Source organism: Glycine soja, chromosome 5 (genome assembly GCF_004193775.1).
Source record: "Glycine soja cultivar W05 chromosome 5, ASM419377v2, whole genome shotgun sequence".
NCBI classification, from domain to species: domain Eukaryota; kingdom Viridiplantae; phylum Streptophyta; class Magnoliopsida; order Fabales; family Fabaceae; genus Glycine; species Glycine soja.
In genome coordinates, this window is record NC_041006.1 from 2,231,381 (window position 1) to 2,246,655 (window position 15,275).

The 15,275-nt window shown below is 28.5% G+C and overlaps 1 protein-coding gene, 2 long non-coding RNA genes and 1 other non-coding gene across 4 annotated transcripts; 2 read left to right on the plus strand and 2 right to left on the minus strand.

Moving 5' to 3' along the window:
* Positions 1–4,354: 4,354 nt before the first annotated feature.
* TRNAA-AGC lies at positions 4,355–4,427 on the plus strand. The gene has a single exon. It is a non-coding gene; the product is annotated as a tRNA-Ala (tRNA).
* Positions 4,428–5,946: 1,519 nt separating this feature from the next.
* Positions 5,947–7,543, plus strand: LOC114411849. The gene is made up of 3 exons (XR_003666540.1): positions 5,947–6,012; positions 6,095–6,209; positions 6,945–7,543. It is a non-coding gene; the product is annotated as an uncharacterized LOC114411849 (long non-coding RNA).
* A 2,133-nt stretch (positions 7,544–9,676) lies between these two features.
* On the minus strand, positions 9,677–12,671 carry LOC114411437 (agamous-like MADS-box protein AGL30). The gene is made up of 6 exons (XM_028375124.1): positions 12,630–12,671; positions 12,474–12,535; positions 11,198–11,294; positions 10,776–10,903; positions 10,162–10,543; positions 9,677–9,989 (listed from the first exon to the last, which is right to left on the minus strand). Exons 1-6 carry the CDS (start codon positions 12,633–12,635, stop codon positions 9,987–9,989), a joined length of 678 nt encoding a protein of 225 aa, XP_028230925.1. The 5' UTR covers positions 12,636–12,671; the 3' UTR covers positions 9,677–9,986.
* A 63-nt stretch (positions 12,672–12,734) lies between these two features.
* Positions 12,735–13,100, minus strand: LOC114411438. The gene is made up of 3 exons (XR_003666436.1): positions 13,038–13,100; positions 12,925–12,943; positions 12,735–12,799 (listed from the first exon to the last, which is right to left on the minus strand). It is a non-coding gene; the product is annotated as an uncharacterized LOC114411438 (long non-coding RNA).
* Between the last annotated feature and the right edge of the window lie 2,175 nt (positions 13,101–15,275).

Here is a 15,275-nt window from a genome sequence, read left to right on the forward strand (position 1 = left end):
TCAAATTAGCTATCATTTTATGAAAGAAAAAAACAAAAGATATTGAATTGTCCAAAAAAAACAAAAATGTCTAAAAACACTACCTTGTTCAAAATTCTTTTTACAAAATAAATTTTTAAATAAGTTATCATGAATGAATGTCAAATTCAGCGTTGAAAATAAGCTTACATTGATCCATAGGAATTAAAGATAAATATTAAGAAGTTTATATCAATTATATACTCTACTCAACTGATTGAATTAAATTCTCTTAATTATATCATATAAACATGTTAGACTTACTCTTATAAAAATTAGTTTGCTTATTTCTATATTTGTTTCGTGCTTTGAGTACACATAATTTTTTCTACACAAGCCAAATATATTTAAACAAAGCATTGTTCGATTCAACATATTTTGACTCTGCTTATAAACCCACATTTGTAGTTAATTTTTGTACCTTTTTAGCTATATTGTCCCTAATAAATATTTTTGTGTGTAAAAATAATATATTACCTGTGATTTTTCATATTTTTTATTTAATAGTTGTGGATTATATATTAATCCGTGTCAAGATAATTTTTTATTTATAAATTATGTGCATAGAATTAATTGAGGACGGCAAAAAATAAAAGGAAATCGCGAAAACGAGTAAAGAGGAAGTTGACTATTGAAATTTGAAACAATGTTCCTAATAATGAAAGATGTTCTCTTGGCACTCAATGTGTGGATATTCAGTCCTCTATATTTGAACCAATGTTATGAAAATTAAACTGAATCGATCAATTATTTTGAAAAATTGGTGAATCGGTTAAGTCTAGGATTCAAATTAATAAACTATAGAGTCAGTTTGGACAATCAGAAAATTGGTTAAGGAAAAACAGTAAAAAAATTTAAAATAAAAATAGTTTACAGCTAGTCAATAAAAAAAATACTTAATACAATGTCATCATTTTTCTTTTTTCCTTAAAAAATAAAATTTCAACCTAAACTAGTTTCTTTTTAGATGTAAACTTATTTTTGTTTTTTTTTACTATGAATTGTTGGATTTATTGATGAGCAAAATTAAGAGAGATTACATCTTCTAGGACGATTTGGTCCATTTGTGAAGGAATCTCTTCGATCTAGCAACAATTAAAAAAAAAAGTGAACTTATTATTGTTAATAAATATTGTTGCGGATTATTGAAATTTAGACCCATTTATTATAACACATTTGATTTGAACTTGCACGTACACTATAAATGTTAAGAACCTATAACATATATTTATGTATTACTTAAGTATTATTATTTTAATATTAATTCAACCACAATTTTAATCCACACTTAAACCGGTAAACCTTAGTTAAGTAAGGTCTTGACTAGTACTATTTTGTAAATATGGATTTCAACACTATATTTGTTTGATCTCTTTTCCTATATTTTACTATTTTGTTACATGAAAAACTGCTGATAAACTCTTATAAGTAGAATACAATATGATAGAGATCATTTCTTTAGGGATTAAAGATTTTCAAGTTTCAAATAAAATACTTATGTGAGTTATTGTTCTGAATCATATTAGATTCGATTCCTATAAATAAAGTCTCATATTTAAATCTTATAAATGACAAAAAAAAAATTATCTTGATTAAGAATTTATAAGAAATTAAGACTTCTAATAAAAAATAAATATTGATGTATCAATAAATTCAATTTTAATTCTTCGACTGTTTTTTAAGATTTGGATTGAGGCAAATATTATTTGCATGAGTATCAAGTAGGATAAATCAACGCCTAACACCTTTTACATGCTGCAACTTGAAACATCACACAAATACAAATATCGCACAATTGTTATGACCTTTGTTTATACTTCTCTTTTTTAACATACTTTAAATTCAGATTAATTTTCATAGTTATAATTAAATTCTTCATTCCAACTGTGAATTTAAATAACAATAAATTTATTAAAATTGAAACGGGATCTTTTATGATAAGGGCTGATTCACTTGTCATAGCTATTAGGTAACAATAATGGACAATTCAAATGTTGCATGACATACGTTGTTATGAATATATATGTGTCTAGCTATGGCAAGGAGCTGAGTCAGCTGACAATACATACGTACATTTGTTTTGATAATGATGATGATTCACAGAATGTTAGCTTTCTCTTGATACGATGAGCTTCTTCTGTTTGTGACATTTATTGATATAATGATATAATTTGCTATCAACAGATACAAACGTGCTTTTGAATATGCTGAAGTTGAAAGCGATAATGTGACAAGGTACTGGCACTAGTTGGGAATTCTAGAAAAGTGTTGCTACTTAATTGAAAGAGAAAAAGAGGGATGTAATGATTTGCAGATAGTCTACTCTGTGGATAGCATAGCAGTAGATTGAGTTGAGTCGATTAGTGATGAGTGATGAGTGATGACCCCTTCATTTCATGTGTTTCCTTAAATAAGCTTGCAGATATAATTTTGCTAATGTATAGACTTATGTTTCTTTATACGAATGCGTTAACAAGTAATATTATAATGTATTTTAATTTTTTTTAATTAAAATTTGTTAATATACATACTTTTTTTTAATATGGGAACATTAGCAAACTACACATTAATATATTTTAACATTAATATATTTTAAGATAAATTATAACTTGTTAACACACTCATATCTTTCCCTCCTTATATTTTTGTCGAAAATGAATCATTCACAATCTTATTAGATTTTCACGAAATCTGAATCATGAAAATTGTACTCCTATAACACGTTAATACAGAGTATACATTAACAACTCGTGTCTCATTCATAAAAATAAAAACAACAACAATGTAAGTATTTTTCAAATTATGAAATCTCTCACTGCTAGTTACCATATTTAATATTATGAATATATTTATTTAAGATTAACACTTTTTAGACCGTAAACTTATTTTACTTTATTTAGAATGCAAATATTTTTAAATAAAATTTAATTTATATAAACTATCAATGTATTTTTTTAATACAAGTATCTAATAATTATAGATATATATGTATATTTATGCTAATAATACATATAGTTTAAATTTTTAAAAAGTTTATAATTTTTCTTCTTTGTATTTACTTAAGCTTTACTTTAATAATAAGAGCTTGTCTAAATAACTTTTTTTTTCAAAACAAAATATCGCTATGTGGAAAGTTAATCCAAGATATTAAGATTGATTCAAGAGAAAAATTGAGGGAATAAGGCTATATACTTACCAATCACTACCCCATACCATGTTGGTGCTGGACTAAATACAAAATGCATAACATCATTTATTTATTAATTATGTCACATCATATTAATATTCATCTAAATACTTATCAAAATGAATCTTACTTTCTTTAATATATAGTTATTTTTTTCATACACTTAATTATGAATTATACTCTAGACTCTTTATTAATTATGTTTTTATGTTATAGTTAAGAATAAATAATATATGTAATTAATAAAAGTATAAAGATGTTTTATATTTTCATCTTATTATGAATGGTTATATTATATATTTAATAGCACATATTTTATTTTATATATTAAATTGTATTTTTAATACGAGCACTGATTAATTATGTACGACACTTAAGTTTGTCTTTCTTTGAAAAACAATATATAATTTGTCACTTCTTTAATTTTATTTCAAATTTAATTTTTATTAAATATTTTGATATAATTTTAAATATTTTTATTTTAATCAAAATAAAAAAAATATTTTTACCCGCGCCTTTTATGCTATATTTTTTTTGACAATTATACATTTTTAAATTTTATATTATAATCAAACATACATAATTTAAAAAGTGAAAACGTGCAGTAAAAAAAGTGAAAACCTCACTCTTCTCACCCCCTCAATAAAACATTCTTAATATTCTTACTCTTTTTTTTATTAGAATGTAAATTTCACACATTACTCGTACTCCAATAATTAGCTAAAAGATTATTTCAGTCACCACAAATTATTATTATTTTTATCTTTATATTTTTTAATCGTCCATCTGTTTCAGTTTTTTTTGTTTCCATCTCTAAATTAAAATTTAATATTCAATATTAAAAACAACCTTATGTTCATTATAAATCTTAATTGTATAAAAATACACGTTTTACTCATACAACCTACAAATTAAAATACTAGTGTACATATGATTTTTTTTTCTTAAATAGCTTATTGTTGTATTTTATCTAAACTTAAGCGAATGGACCAACAAAAAAAAAAAAATTAAGTGTGGTACATAATTTACAACACACTTTGACTTGTCAGTTTATCGTAAATTTTAATGCGATGTCACACAGTTATTGTCTATATTATGGGTTAAATGAAATAATGGTCAAGTATAAATCAGAAATAGGTATTATGTGTTGGGGATGTAGCTCAGATGGTAGAGCGCTCGCTTAGCATGCGAGAGGTACGGGGATCGATACCCCGCATCTCCATTTTTTCACCTTTTTTTGCTTTGTGTTTCAGTGTAGACAATTTATTCGTTTTTTGAACCATGTCATCGTTTTGTTCTTTTCACTCGAGAACAGTATCAAGCTAATGAAGCAGTCACAGGGATGCTATGCAAACCTTCAAAGTGGAGCCAGAAAGGTTAATTATGAACTCATGTGGAAGGTATGACTTGAGTTCGGAGAATGCAGCATGTGCTTGCTTGGCTTTATTAACACTCTCTTCTTATTGTATTATATTATATATTATCTATATATATTAAGTGTCACATAGTTTTTCAGAATCCACCCATATATAGCAGAAATACCACTAACTCACATGGGTTGAATTAATATAAACAAAGTTTACTTACGAAAATTTTTCACATGCAACTTGCAGTATCTGGTTTAAATAATTAAATCCTTGTTTGTGATTTAGGCTTTTCAAAGAAGCATTAGCATTGAATGGAATGAAAGTAGTGCGTAATGAGGAGATATAAGGGGAATTGAATGGTTAAGGAAGAAGAAAAGAAGAAAAAAGTCTTGAATTTAATTTCCTATGATAACAAAACTAACATTCTAACAATTAATATTTATTTATACAAAACTAACATTAATTGCTTTTATGCCACATTCAATTTTACTTTCCTCATTTCCCCCAAGCTTCTGTTTAAACCTTCTATGGATTTCATTATTTAATGAAATTGAATAAAGCAGATCACGTGCATAATATGACCTTGCATTAAAATAATTTCAAATTCTTTTACAACATCCTTTTTGCTAATCTTCCTACTTATTTTATAGTAAGAGTGATTTTTTTTTTTTTTATGTTTTCTGGATATTAAACATTTGTAGAAGGATATATCATTTCTCCATCATTACTTAAGTATAACTTGAAAGAGCTTTTTGGTTGGCCATGTTGATTAATTAAAATAACTTAGCTTTGTACAAGAGAAAATTATAGCCGTTTTCTACAGTTTAGTACTTTGATCTTGAACAGTTAATTAAGAATAATCTTTGGTTTCAATAGTCTTGGAAATCATACAATCTGTATTTTAAATATGTGCCAGATATTAAGCCATGCGTGCAAGGATCATATATAGAGCTCTTATAGCCAATGTTTCAGAAAGAGTCTAAGTTCACTCTAGTTACAATTTGATCAAATTTAGCACACAAGTATGAGAAAGGTATAGGGCTATTTGAGGATCGATGGTAGCTAGTGTGTAAGGGAAATGTCACCTTCTTGGCTCGTTCTCTTCTAGAGGCAACGACGGTTTCTTACTGGCACATCAGCAAACTCTACTCTAGTTTTGGGAACATACAAAGGCAGAAAGGCCTCAAAACCATGTGGTTTCAGGAAAAAATATTTTTGTCCCTGCATAAAAAAAATGAAACAGCAACACTTGTCAGTTGTCATGTTAGAGTCCCCACACTTCACAATTGTGTCAGTTCCTTTCGTTGGCATTACGTTGGTGAATAGCGAAATCACACTAACACAGACTCAGCTAGCAGCATCTATTTATTCCCCCCCTATGCCTTCTGCTTTTAATTTCCTCACAACTTCTCTGTTTCCCTTTCTCCCTTCTCTATTAAGGTGCTACACTCTTTTTAAACTGTGAGATAGCTATAGTAATTAATTATACTACACAAGACTCACTACTACGTACTGTTTGCAGGTTGGATGGATGCTCGTGCTACCTTCTATGGAGGGGATGATGCCTCTGGCACAATAGTTATGTGTGACAATTTACTGTAATGTTTCTGCCACACACGTTGTTATGCATGTTTATGGTAGACCCCAACTTTGTTTATTCTTTCAAATATACTTTTTTTAAAATTCTTTTCTGTATTATGTATTTGTTTATGACAATTGTCCAAACTTATCAAGAGGAGGGGAGTCATGGCTATAAAAACTGTAAAAAAATTCTTAAAGAAGTAGAAGAAAAGCTTGATGTGAAGTGAATTGAGTTAGAAAAAATTAAAATCATATCAAACGTATTATTTACCATAAAAGATGTGAAATGCTTGAAAATATAGTCCAACTCGTTTGTAATTTACCTTATAAAACTTGGCCATTAATAAAGTAAATTTAAATGATTTTTTAATATTTTTTGTCAAGCAAACATGGACATGGTGGAAACTGGAAAGTTTCATCCCACTTATTTCCACACTTCTATGAACTACTCCCTTTTATAACAAGCGAATCCTAGTAACTCTTTCATTTGGGGTTAGAACATCATTTCTCATAGAATAGTCAATTGGAGGTGTAACTCATTTCTTTAATGTAAATAATTTTTACTTATAGACATACAAAACTTTTTTTATATTACTGATGTTAGAAACTATATAGTGTAACATACTGAACATTAATTTGGTTGCCCTCGATATTTTTTTCTCAATTTCCCCTATTGATCCCTCTGCATAGGGCCACAGACATGAGTAGTCCCATGTAGAAATGGTGTAACTTCTAATGACAAAGATGGCCTGAGAATAACAACAAAACCTTCATTTGGAGCTTTGTTGCAGGTGGTGCTTGTGGATATGGAAACCTGTATAGCCAGGGCTATGGGACTAACACGGCTGCTTTGAGCACGGCCTTGTTCAACAATGGTTCGAGCTGTGGAGCTTGCTTTGAGATAAAGTGTGCCAGTGACCAAAGGTGGTGCCATCCAGACACAGTTGTGGTCACTGCCACCAATTTTTGCTCACCAAACAATGCCCTCCCAAATGATGCAGGTGGCTGGTGCAACCCTCCCCTTCAACATTTTGATCTCTCTCAGCCTGTCTTCCAACAAATAGCTTAATACAGAGCTGGCATAGTACCTGTAGCTTACAGAAGGTAGCTGATTTTGTTTCAATTTTTCATATTCTTTTCCTAATCATTTAAGGATGTGTCATGGTTCACTAGGAATAGGAATACTAGCTATTAACACATTTTCTAAGAGCATTTCTATTTTCTAGCACTAGTTCTTGCTAGGTTCTTAAGTACAAGAAATGTTCTTATTTAGTTTGTGGTTAGAGAAGGCTGAGTTGGAAGTCACGGAATTAGAACATTTCTTATGTAAGAACCAATTCTCAACATGAAAGTATATTTTTTTAGCAGAAAGTATAAAGATATGGAGTAATATGAGAAATTCATTTTAAATTCTTAAATGGTTTCACCAAGGTAAAAAGTTACTGAAATTCTTAATCTGATGTAACTTAATAAAATCCACAAAAAATGTGTTAAGAACAAAAGAGAGATAGAGTACTGAGATTGATAATGCTCAGTTATGGAAGTATGAAGTATGGTAATTTTGGGCTTAGCTATAAAGGTATAGAATAGAAAATAAAAGAAGCAATATTATAGCTTCCATATGTCATTGTATTCGATTGTAAGAGGTGATTCTCTGTAAGAACGAATGGAAGACATGGATGAATAAAATGAAATTATATTTCCGATTAGTTTAAAGTGTTACAAGATCTCAGCCAATTAGCATCCTGTCCATAGTATTTTTAGATTTATATACAATACAATTCTCATAATCTATGTGATTTGGTAAGCAGACAAAGAAGATGCAATTATTAACTAGATTTATCAGTAAGTATTAATGTTGTTGATGCTCTTTATGTATAAGATAGTATTCTTTAAAATATGAATTTGTTCGGAAATTTTATGATAGGGTAGAAAAGTAACTTCATTGAATTTGTTTTTATGAAAAACAAAAATTATTTTCCGTTTATTTATAATTCCAAAAATAATTTTTAACTCGCATCAAGCACGTTCCATGTTATCCTTATGAGTAGAGTTTATTGTATATTCATGATTTTTTTAATGTTTTTTGGTGCCGAAATATTTATTGTGTTATCTAGGGATTGAGAATTCTATATTATTAAATTTTGTTACAAACTTTCTTTCAAGATTAAAAAAAAAACTAAACGCAAATTACTTCACTTAAAACTTACTTTCAATCAAAATTAAATTTACAAACACATATTGTTTTGTTAAAATTAGTTGATTAAAAAATGATTATATTTACACAACTCAATTTTTTACCATGACTAAAAGAAGTATTCTCTAAGAATAATTTTTTGCCTTGATTTTGAAATAATTATGGTTTCGACTTTCGAGTTTGTATAACATGACAAGAAAAAGGAATATATATATATTTTTTTTACAGCAACAAAAGGAATAGATATTCAACATCATTTCTTTCATTTATAGGGATGACAAAGAAGTAGGATAGATATTTGTCTACCGAATTAAAAATAGTAAAATTGTATTTTTAGTCTTCCCCTTTATTCTTAATTTCGGATTTGATTTTAAGTAATTTAATTCAAAATTAAACGTTGACTACGTATCATTTTCTTATTGGATGATTCACGTGTCATGTTTTTATTAGATGATGAAGACAACCATACATTTCAAAATTGGTGATAAACTAAAAGACCAAATTTATAATTTTGCCAATTAAAAACTCATCCATACTGGCCAATTATCCACCTGATACTTCTTTAACAAATTACTAGCAGTTTTTTTTTTTATATTCGCCGGTATTCACGAAAATCAATGGATATTTTCAAAAAAATTAAAAGATTAAAAAGATGACTTTAATCATGCATCCGTCTTAAAAAATGAAAATAAATATTTTTTTGTGGTTTAAATATATATACACTAAATAAAAATAATAAATAAAGATTAAAAAAATGACTTTAATCATGAATCCTTCTTAAAAAAAAATAAAAATAAAGATTTTTTTTTGGTTTAAATATATATACAATAAATAAAAATAATAAATAAAAATTGAAGTGCATGTCAATGTCCAATTTGATCACCGAGAGGATAGATATACAAATCATAACAAATGGCATGAAAATTGTTACAGTGATGGTGTATTGATAATTATAATGAAATATCACAGTAAAATTAGGTGGTAAATTGAAAAAATATAAAGAGTAACGACTAAAATTTTGTGTGTTACTCAAAAGTTCTTGGTAAAATGACAAATACTATTCTTATACACTATCATTATAATGTTACACAAGTATTTCATTTTGAAGAAATACTACCCAGTCGAAGAGTGTGAAAACTAAAATGTATGAAAAATTATGTTTTTTTTTTGTTTATATATAAGATTATTGATGACTGGAAAGCATGTGCCTTGTCTTATAATTTTGAGAGATTTGGACATAATTAAAAGAACCAACTATTTTCGTGTATAAAGGGACAAAAAAAACTTGTACTTCAAGAAACTATTTTCTAATACAAGTGCAGCCGAGTCTCAAATCACATGAAAATACTTTTGTACAAAATTTAAATTTACATCTTGACTCATCGATCAATTTCAAAAATTTACTAGTAAACTAGTAAAAAAATTAGTCAAGTTAAAAACTTGTACGTGAACAAACTGCATCCTACAATATATACAACTAACATAACTCATTATTATGAGTCTTGTTAACCTCCTAGGTGGAAAGACAACTTAATTTTGTTTTGTGTGGAGATGATTGGCAAGTATTGGTCATGTCCTTATCAACTAATATTCTTCTCACTTGAAAAGGCTATAGATTGAACACTTGACCAATCAATTACTGCAAACACACAAGAAATTAGAAATCAACAAAAGCCAACTTGTTTAGTAGAAAACTAGAGACTAAAATCCAACATAAAGAGTTAGAACATGAAGAATATTATCTTTAACAAATTCAAAATCTACATTGAATTAAGAAGTATGAACTAATGAAACAAAAAAGAACTGCTTACCTTATGGTAGTTGTTCTCGTTAAACATGGCTATCCCACAAGACCCAGAAGCAGAATTCCAAAACTGATGTCCATTTTCAAACAATGATCTTGGAAGATCAAAGTTGTTATGAACTTGGTAATCCACAGTGTTTGATTTATTGTCCATTGTAGGGAATTGTTTCACTTCCTCGATATCTGGTGGGGGAGGGTATGCAAACTGGTCACAACATTGTACATTTAAGAAAGTAGTTCCATTTAACTCATTCATGGCACCACCTCCTTGACCCAAAGTAGTGACTTGGGGAGAGCTGCCAACTTCAAATTTGTTGCTCCCAATATATCCAGAATAGTTTGGGAGTGAAATGTCAGTTGAACACTCAACATCTCTATTGGTATTATCACTGCATGTTATACAATTGAATTAATAACTATATTTCAAGATGAAGCAAAAGACATGTGTCAATTTTAGAAAGAAAATTGATAAAATTATTAGTCTAACAAAACAAATTAATTGGAATACTGATTTACTAGATGGTTAAAATGTATAAATTTCATACTTCAACTTATGTTAACATAAGAGTAGCCCAAAGCTCTATGAAATTGACAATGCAAGACTCATAAGAGATAACCCACCTAAATGATTGAAATTTTGGCTCGTTGGGTAACATCAAGTGATGATTATCGTCATTCAAAAGCCAAGACAATGGTTGGGAGTCTTGTAGACTTGCGATCATCGAAGGTAATGCCATCCCTTCCTGCAACTACGAAGTAACATTATCCCAAGTAAGTATTATAAGAAAAGAACAAAATATATTGCACACAGACAGACAGTACAACATTTGCTACTTGGTTAGCACATTCAAGTGAAATGAGTTTGTGCTTTCCTAAATTTTCCTGACAGTGAAAACTCCAAGTAATTTAGGTCAAATTTAGGAAAAATGGAAACATTTTAAAATACTAACCTAACATTTTAGTAGTTATTTAATAGACGAGTATATTAACATTTGAAGATGAAAGAACAATATGATTAGTCTACATGAAACAAAAAAGCTTACTTTTTGTAGGCCTACTCGATTGATTGATTCCCGTAGTGAATCTTCCATTTGTCTAAGATGTTCCAAGTTGTTGATCTTCTCTAGATTATTCCAATAGCTGGAAAATTAGCAAATGTAAAAGAATATTACTATATGATGGATACTCAAACATTCTTGACCCACAAATCATGCATAACAACAATTTTATGAAATATTATGTGTATGTTACGATCATGTAAATATTGGCAGAGAAAAAATAAGGTAAAAGTTCAATAAAATTTAATGTATATGAACTGTTCCAAATTATAAAGTAGGTTTGAGTCTAATTGTATACGAATTGTTTTTATAACTATAAAAACCTAGATATTTAAAATGTCAACTAGTATAATGGTTACACTTTTCTAACCTAAATAAAGTTCTAGTAGTGAAAAATGAAGTGTAATCCACATTCACAGATGGTAGACCATGTGATGTAAAAGGTGAAATTCCATTGGATTTTTCTCACCCATTACTAAAAAATAGATGATTCGTAATCCATAAAATGATTATAACAATTCCTTTCCTTTTGTAAGTCTATTAACCAATTTATAATATTTTAGTCACAAATCAACTACCAACAAAACTTAACAACTAAATACCAATTGTACTAGTTTCATTTTTTAAAGAAAAGAATTTAGTTTTATATATACTTTTTTTTATGTTTTCATGTAGTGTGTTAGTGTTTTGTTAACAGACATATATTAACATTTTACATTATAATTAATTCTTTTTCATCTCTTTAATGCTCTAATTAAACATGTTAAATAGTAAAAATCCAAATGTCAAAGATATTAAAAAATCATCAATAATGCAAGCATCAATTATATTATCAATTATGCAGTAAAAAAATATTATACAATCAGTTCTCTTTCATTTCTTTCATTCTAGACATGTTTAAGCGCTAAACCCAAGCACCAACTATATAAACATGTCTAAAATCAAATCAAATCAATTTTAGACATGCTTCATGTGTTTAAGAACTGTTAAGTAGTATCATCTACAATAATTTTTGCAACTTGTGAACTAGGATATGAGCACAAAAGAATATGCCAGTTCAAATGCACAAGAAAATGATATATAAGCATAGTATATGTGCCCCTAAAAAAAGCATAGTATATGTGGGATAGAAATAACCGAATGATTGCAAAACACTAAACCTGAAAGGTAGAGGTCAAATGAATAATAATTCAACAAAAGAGCTTGTAAAACCAAAAAAGAAAAAGAGATACTTTAACAACCAAAATCTCCAAAGTTGCACCTCAGTCTCTGTTGTACTTCTGTGATCTGAGCTTGTAAAACCTTGACTTGGTAAGATAATTCCTGTATGCAGATCACAACATTTTGGATGTTCATCGGCTAACTTAAGATTTTGACATTATTATTAAACATAACGATGTCAATGAAAAAATTGTACCTCCATTGTTTGACTGCTGCAAGGTAGGAAAAAAACAAAACTTAAATACATTTGAAAAGCCTTTACATAAAAGACATGGGCAATTTGAGAATCAAAATAAATTACCTTGAACCTAAGAAATCTTGTATTTTTACGTCATGGTCTAACTTCCTAAAGGTTTTCTTTAGTGCCTAAATTTTAAACAAAACCAAAATTTTAAGGAACATCAGAAGTTGAAGAGGCAACACAAAAGACACATTTAATACAACAAAAGTAGTATATGTAAAGGCATATATGAGGAAAAAAATAAACTTACTTCAAGGCTCTCCATTTTCCTGCTCAATAAAATGAGAAAAAAGATTAATTTGTTTGTCACAGACAAATAAAAAAAGTCAAAATGATAAAGCTAAATAAAAGAATTTGGCAAACCTTTTGGCTCTTTCTTGTGGGCTAAGTTGAGCAAATTTTGCAATGATCTCCTCAATATTGCTGAAAATAATAACCAATATGCAAAATCATTAAAAATATTCATGGATTTAATATTTTACATTTTAAGACTTGAAAGGTGAAATTTATATTATTTTCAAGATTCAACGAATTTGACCAATTCCACCTTTCTGAAAAAGTTAATAGAGTTGTTTGAACTTTTAATTAAGTTTGGTTTTGGCATGAATGAGAAAAAAATATATAAAAATAAACATTAAACGTGAAAGTCAGGGTGTTTAAAAAAGTTAAACTAGTTAATAATATTATATGATTTAGTTTTTAATACCCTTTAGAAAATTGGGCTACACTATGCATAAATATATTTCACATTTAATGTTGGAGTTGTCGATCTCGAACCCAAGTAAAAGAGGAGGCCTGTGTTAGGCTCAACAACCAATGTAAAACTCATCAAATATACCGAACATAAATCATATTAGAATTAGATTGTTGTTGTTATTGTTATAACATTGGAGTTCCTGACTTGCTATTTTACTTTTCAACTATTCAATTGTTGTGTTTACAGTTATTTCAATTTATCGTTTTAAGTTTAGCATTGGGAGGATACTAGTTACTCTTGAAACACCAATAAACCAAGGTTTATGAAGCACCATATAGACTATGGACCCCTTATTTACAAGGAACCACATAACCAACTCGCTTAATAGTTCAAAATAGATTACTTGTGAATAAATGTTATAAAACTAAAAAAGATACTTAACTTACAAGATTCATATTCATGCTTTGTAACTACAAAATATTATGAAAATAATGAGGAATCAAGACAATATCTAGGCATAAGATATTCCAACACGTTATATGATATAACAACTAAATTCAATTCAGCTATGCCTTAAGAGCGAATATGAAGAATTCCAATCACAAAGATAATGTAAGGCTTTAATGCTTTTATGCATTCACTAATTACAATTGAAACAAAATATACTTGTTGATTCCCAATTTCAAAAAAAGAAAAAGAAAATCTCCATTTCAAGATCTATTATCCAATCAAATAACTGCAGTGAAATCTTGATTTAATTTTGAAAGATATAAAATTGATAATTTCATATATACCTTGTTTATTCTTCTTACTGTTCACATCATGATTATCACGTAGAGATTATATTTAAGCAATTCACATAAGGTTTTGCTTGTGTGAAGACTTTTTTGTTCCTGAAATGTTACTTAAATTAAATTCCATGAGGGGTGTATAAAATCAATATCTCATTATCTTTCTAGAAGATGATTTGCTCTAACAACAAAGATTGTCTATGTTTCTTGAAAGAATAAAAGCATACTCTGCAACATACTTTCAACACAAAACACAATTTGAATTGGGTGTTATGTGTCAAGGAATGCTTGCTATAGTCATCATTGTTGTCACATAGAAAGGCATGCACATCATAACATGTTTTCTAGTTTGTAATCCTACTAAGGCATAAATGTCCAACTCACTAGCAACAATATCATTCATTCTAAGTACTACACAAAAATGATTCATCATCATTATTACCTGCGTTCTCCTTGTAGTAATGTAGGTTTTCCTGTTGGAGAAAACATAAGAAGGACAACATCTATATCACACAGTATTGACAATTCCTTTGCTTTCTTAATAATTCCACTTTTTCGCTTTGAGTAAGTCACGTGTCGATTGCTTATGCTTTCTAATTTCTTGATCTTCAATTTAACTCTTCCCATCCTGCAAATTTAGGATTATGAGTAAACACAATTTGCATCCCCTTTCTTCCAATATTTTCACAAACAAATACAGGAAAAAAACATTATTAGTTTGAGGAAATTTTGATAGTACATTTTTTCAATTTAACATATTAACTCGCTTAAAATTATCCAAAAAGCAACAAATAACCATATGGTAGGAAAAAAAACTCTTTTTCCAAGCCATTGAAAAAGCAAGTAGGGTTAAAGACACCACAAGTTTATCACCAATACCCATAAATTGAGTTTCTCAGATGCAACAAAAATATAAGAGCAACATAAATATGAAATGAAAAAATAAGGTCGAACACTAAGGGGCAAAGCTATATTTCAATGTAAGGGAAATCCAAATTGTAATAAGGCGAAAAACAAACCTTTTTGCGATAATGGAGACGATGTATTGGAAAAGAATCAATGGAAGTGAATGAAAATGTTGAAAAGAGGTGAAGGTGTAAGGCAACTAAAGAA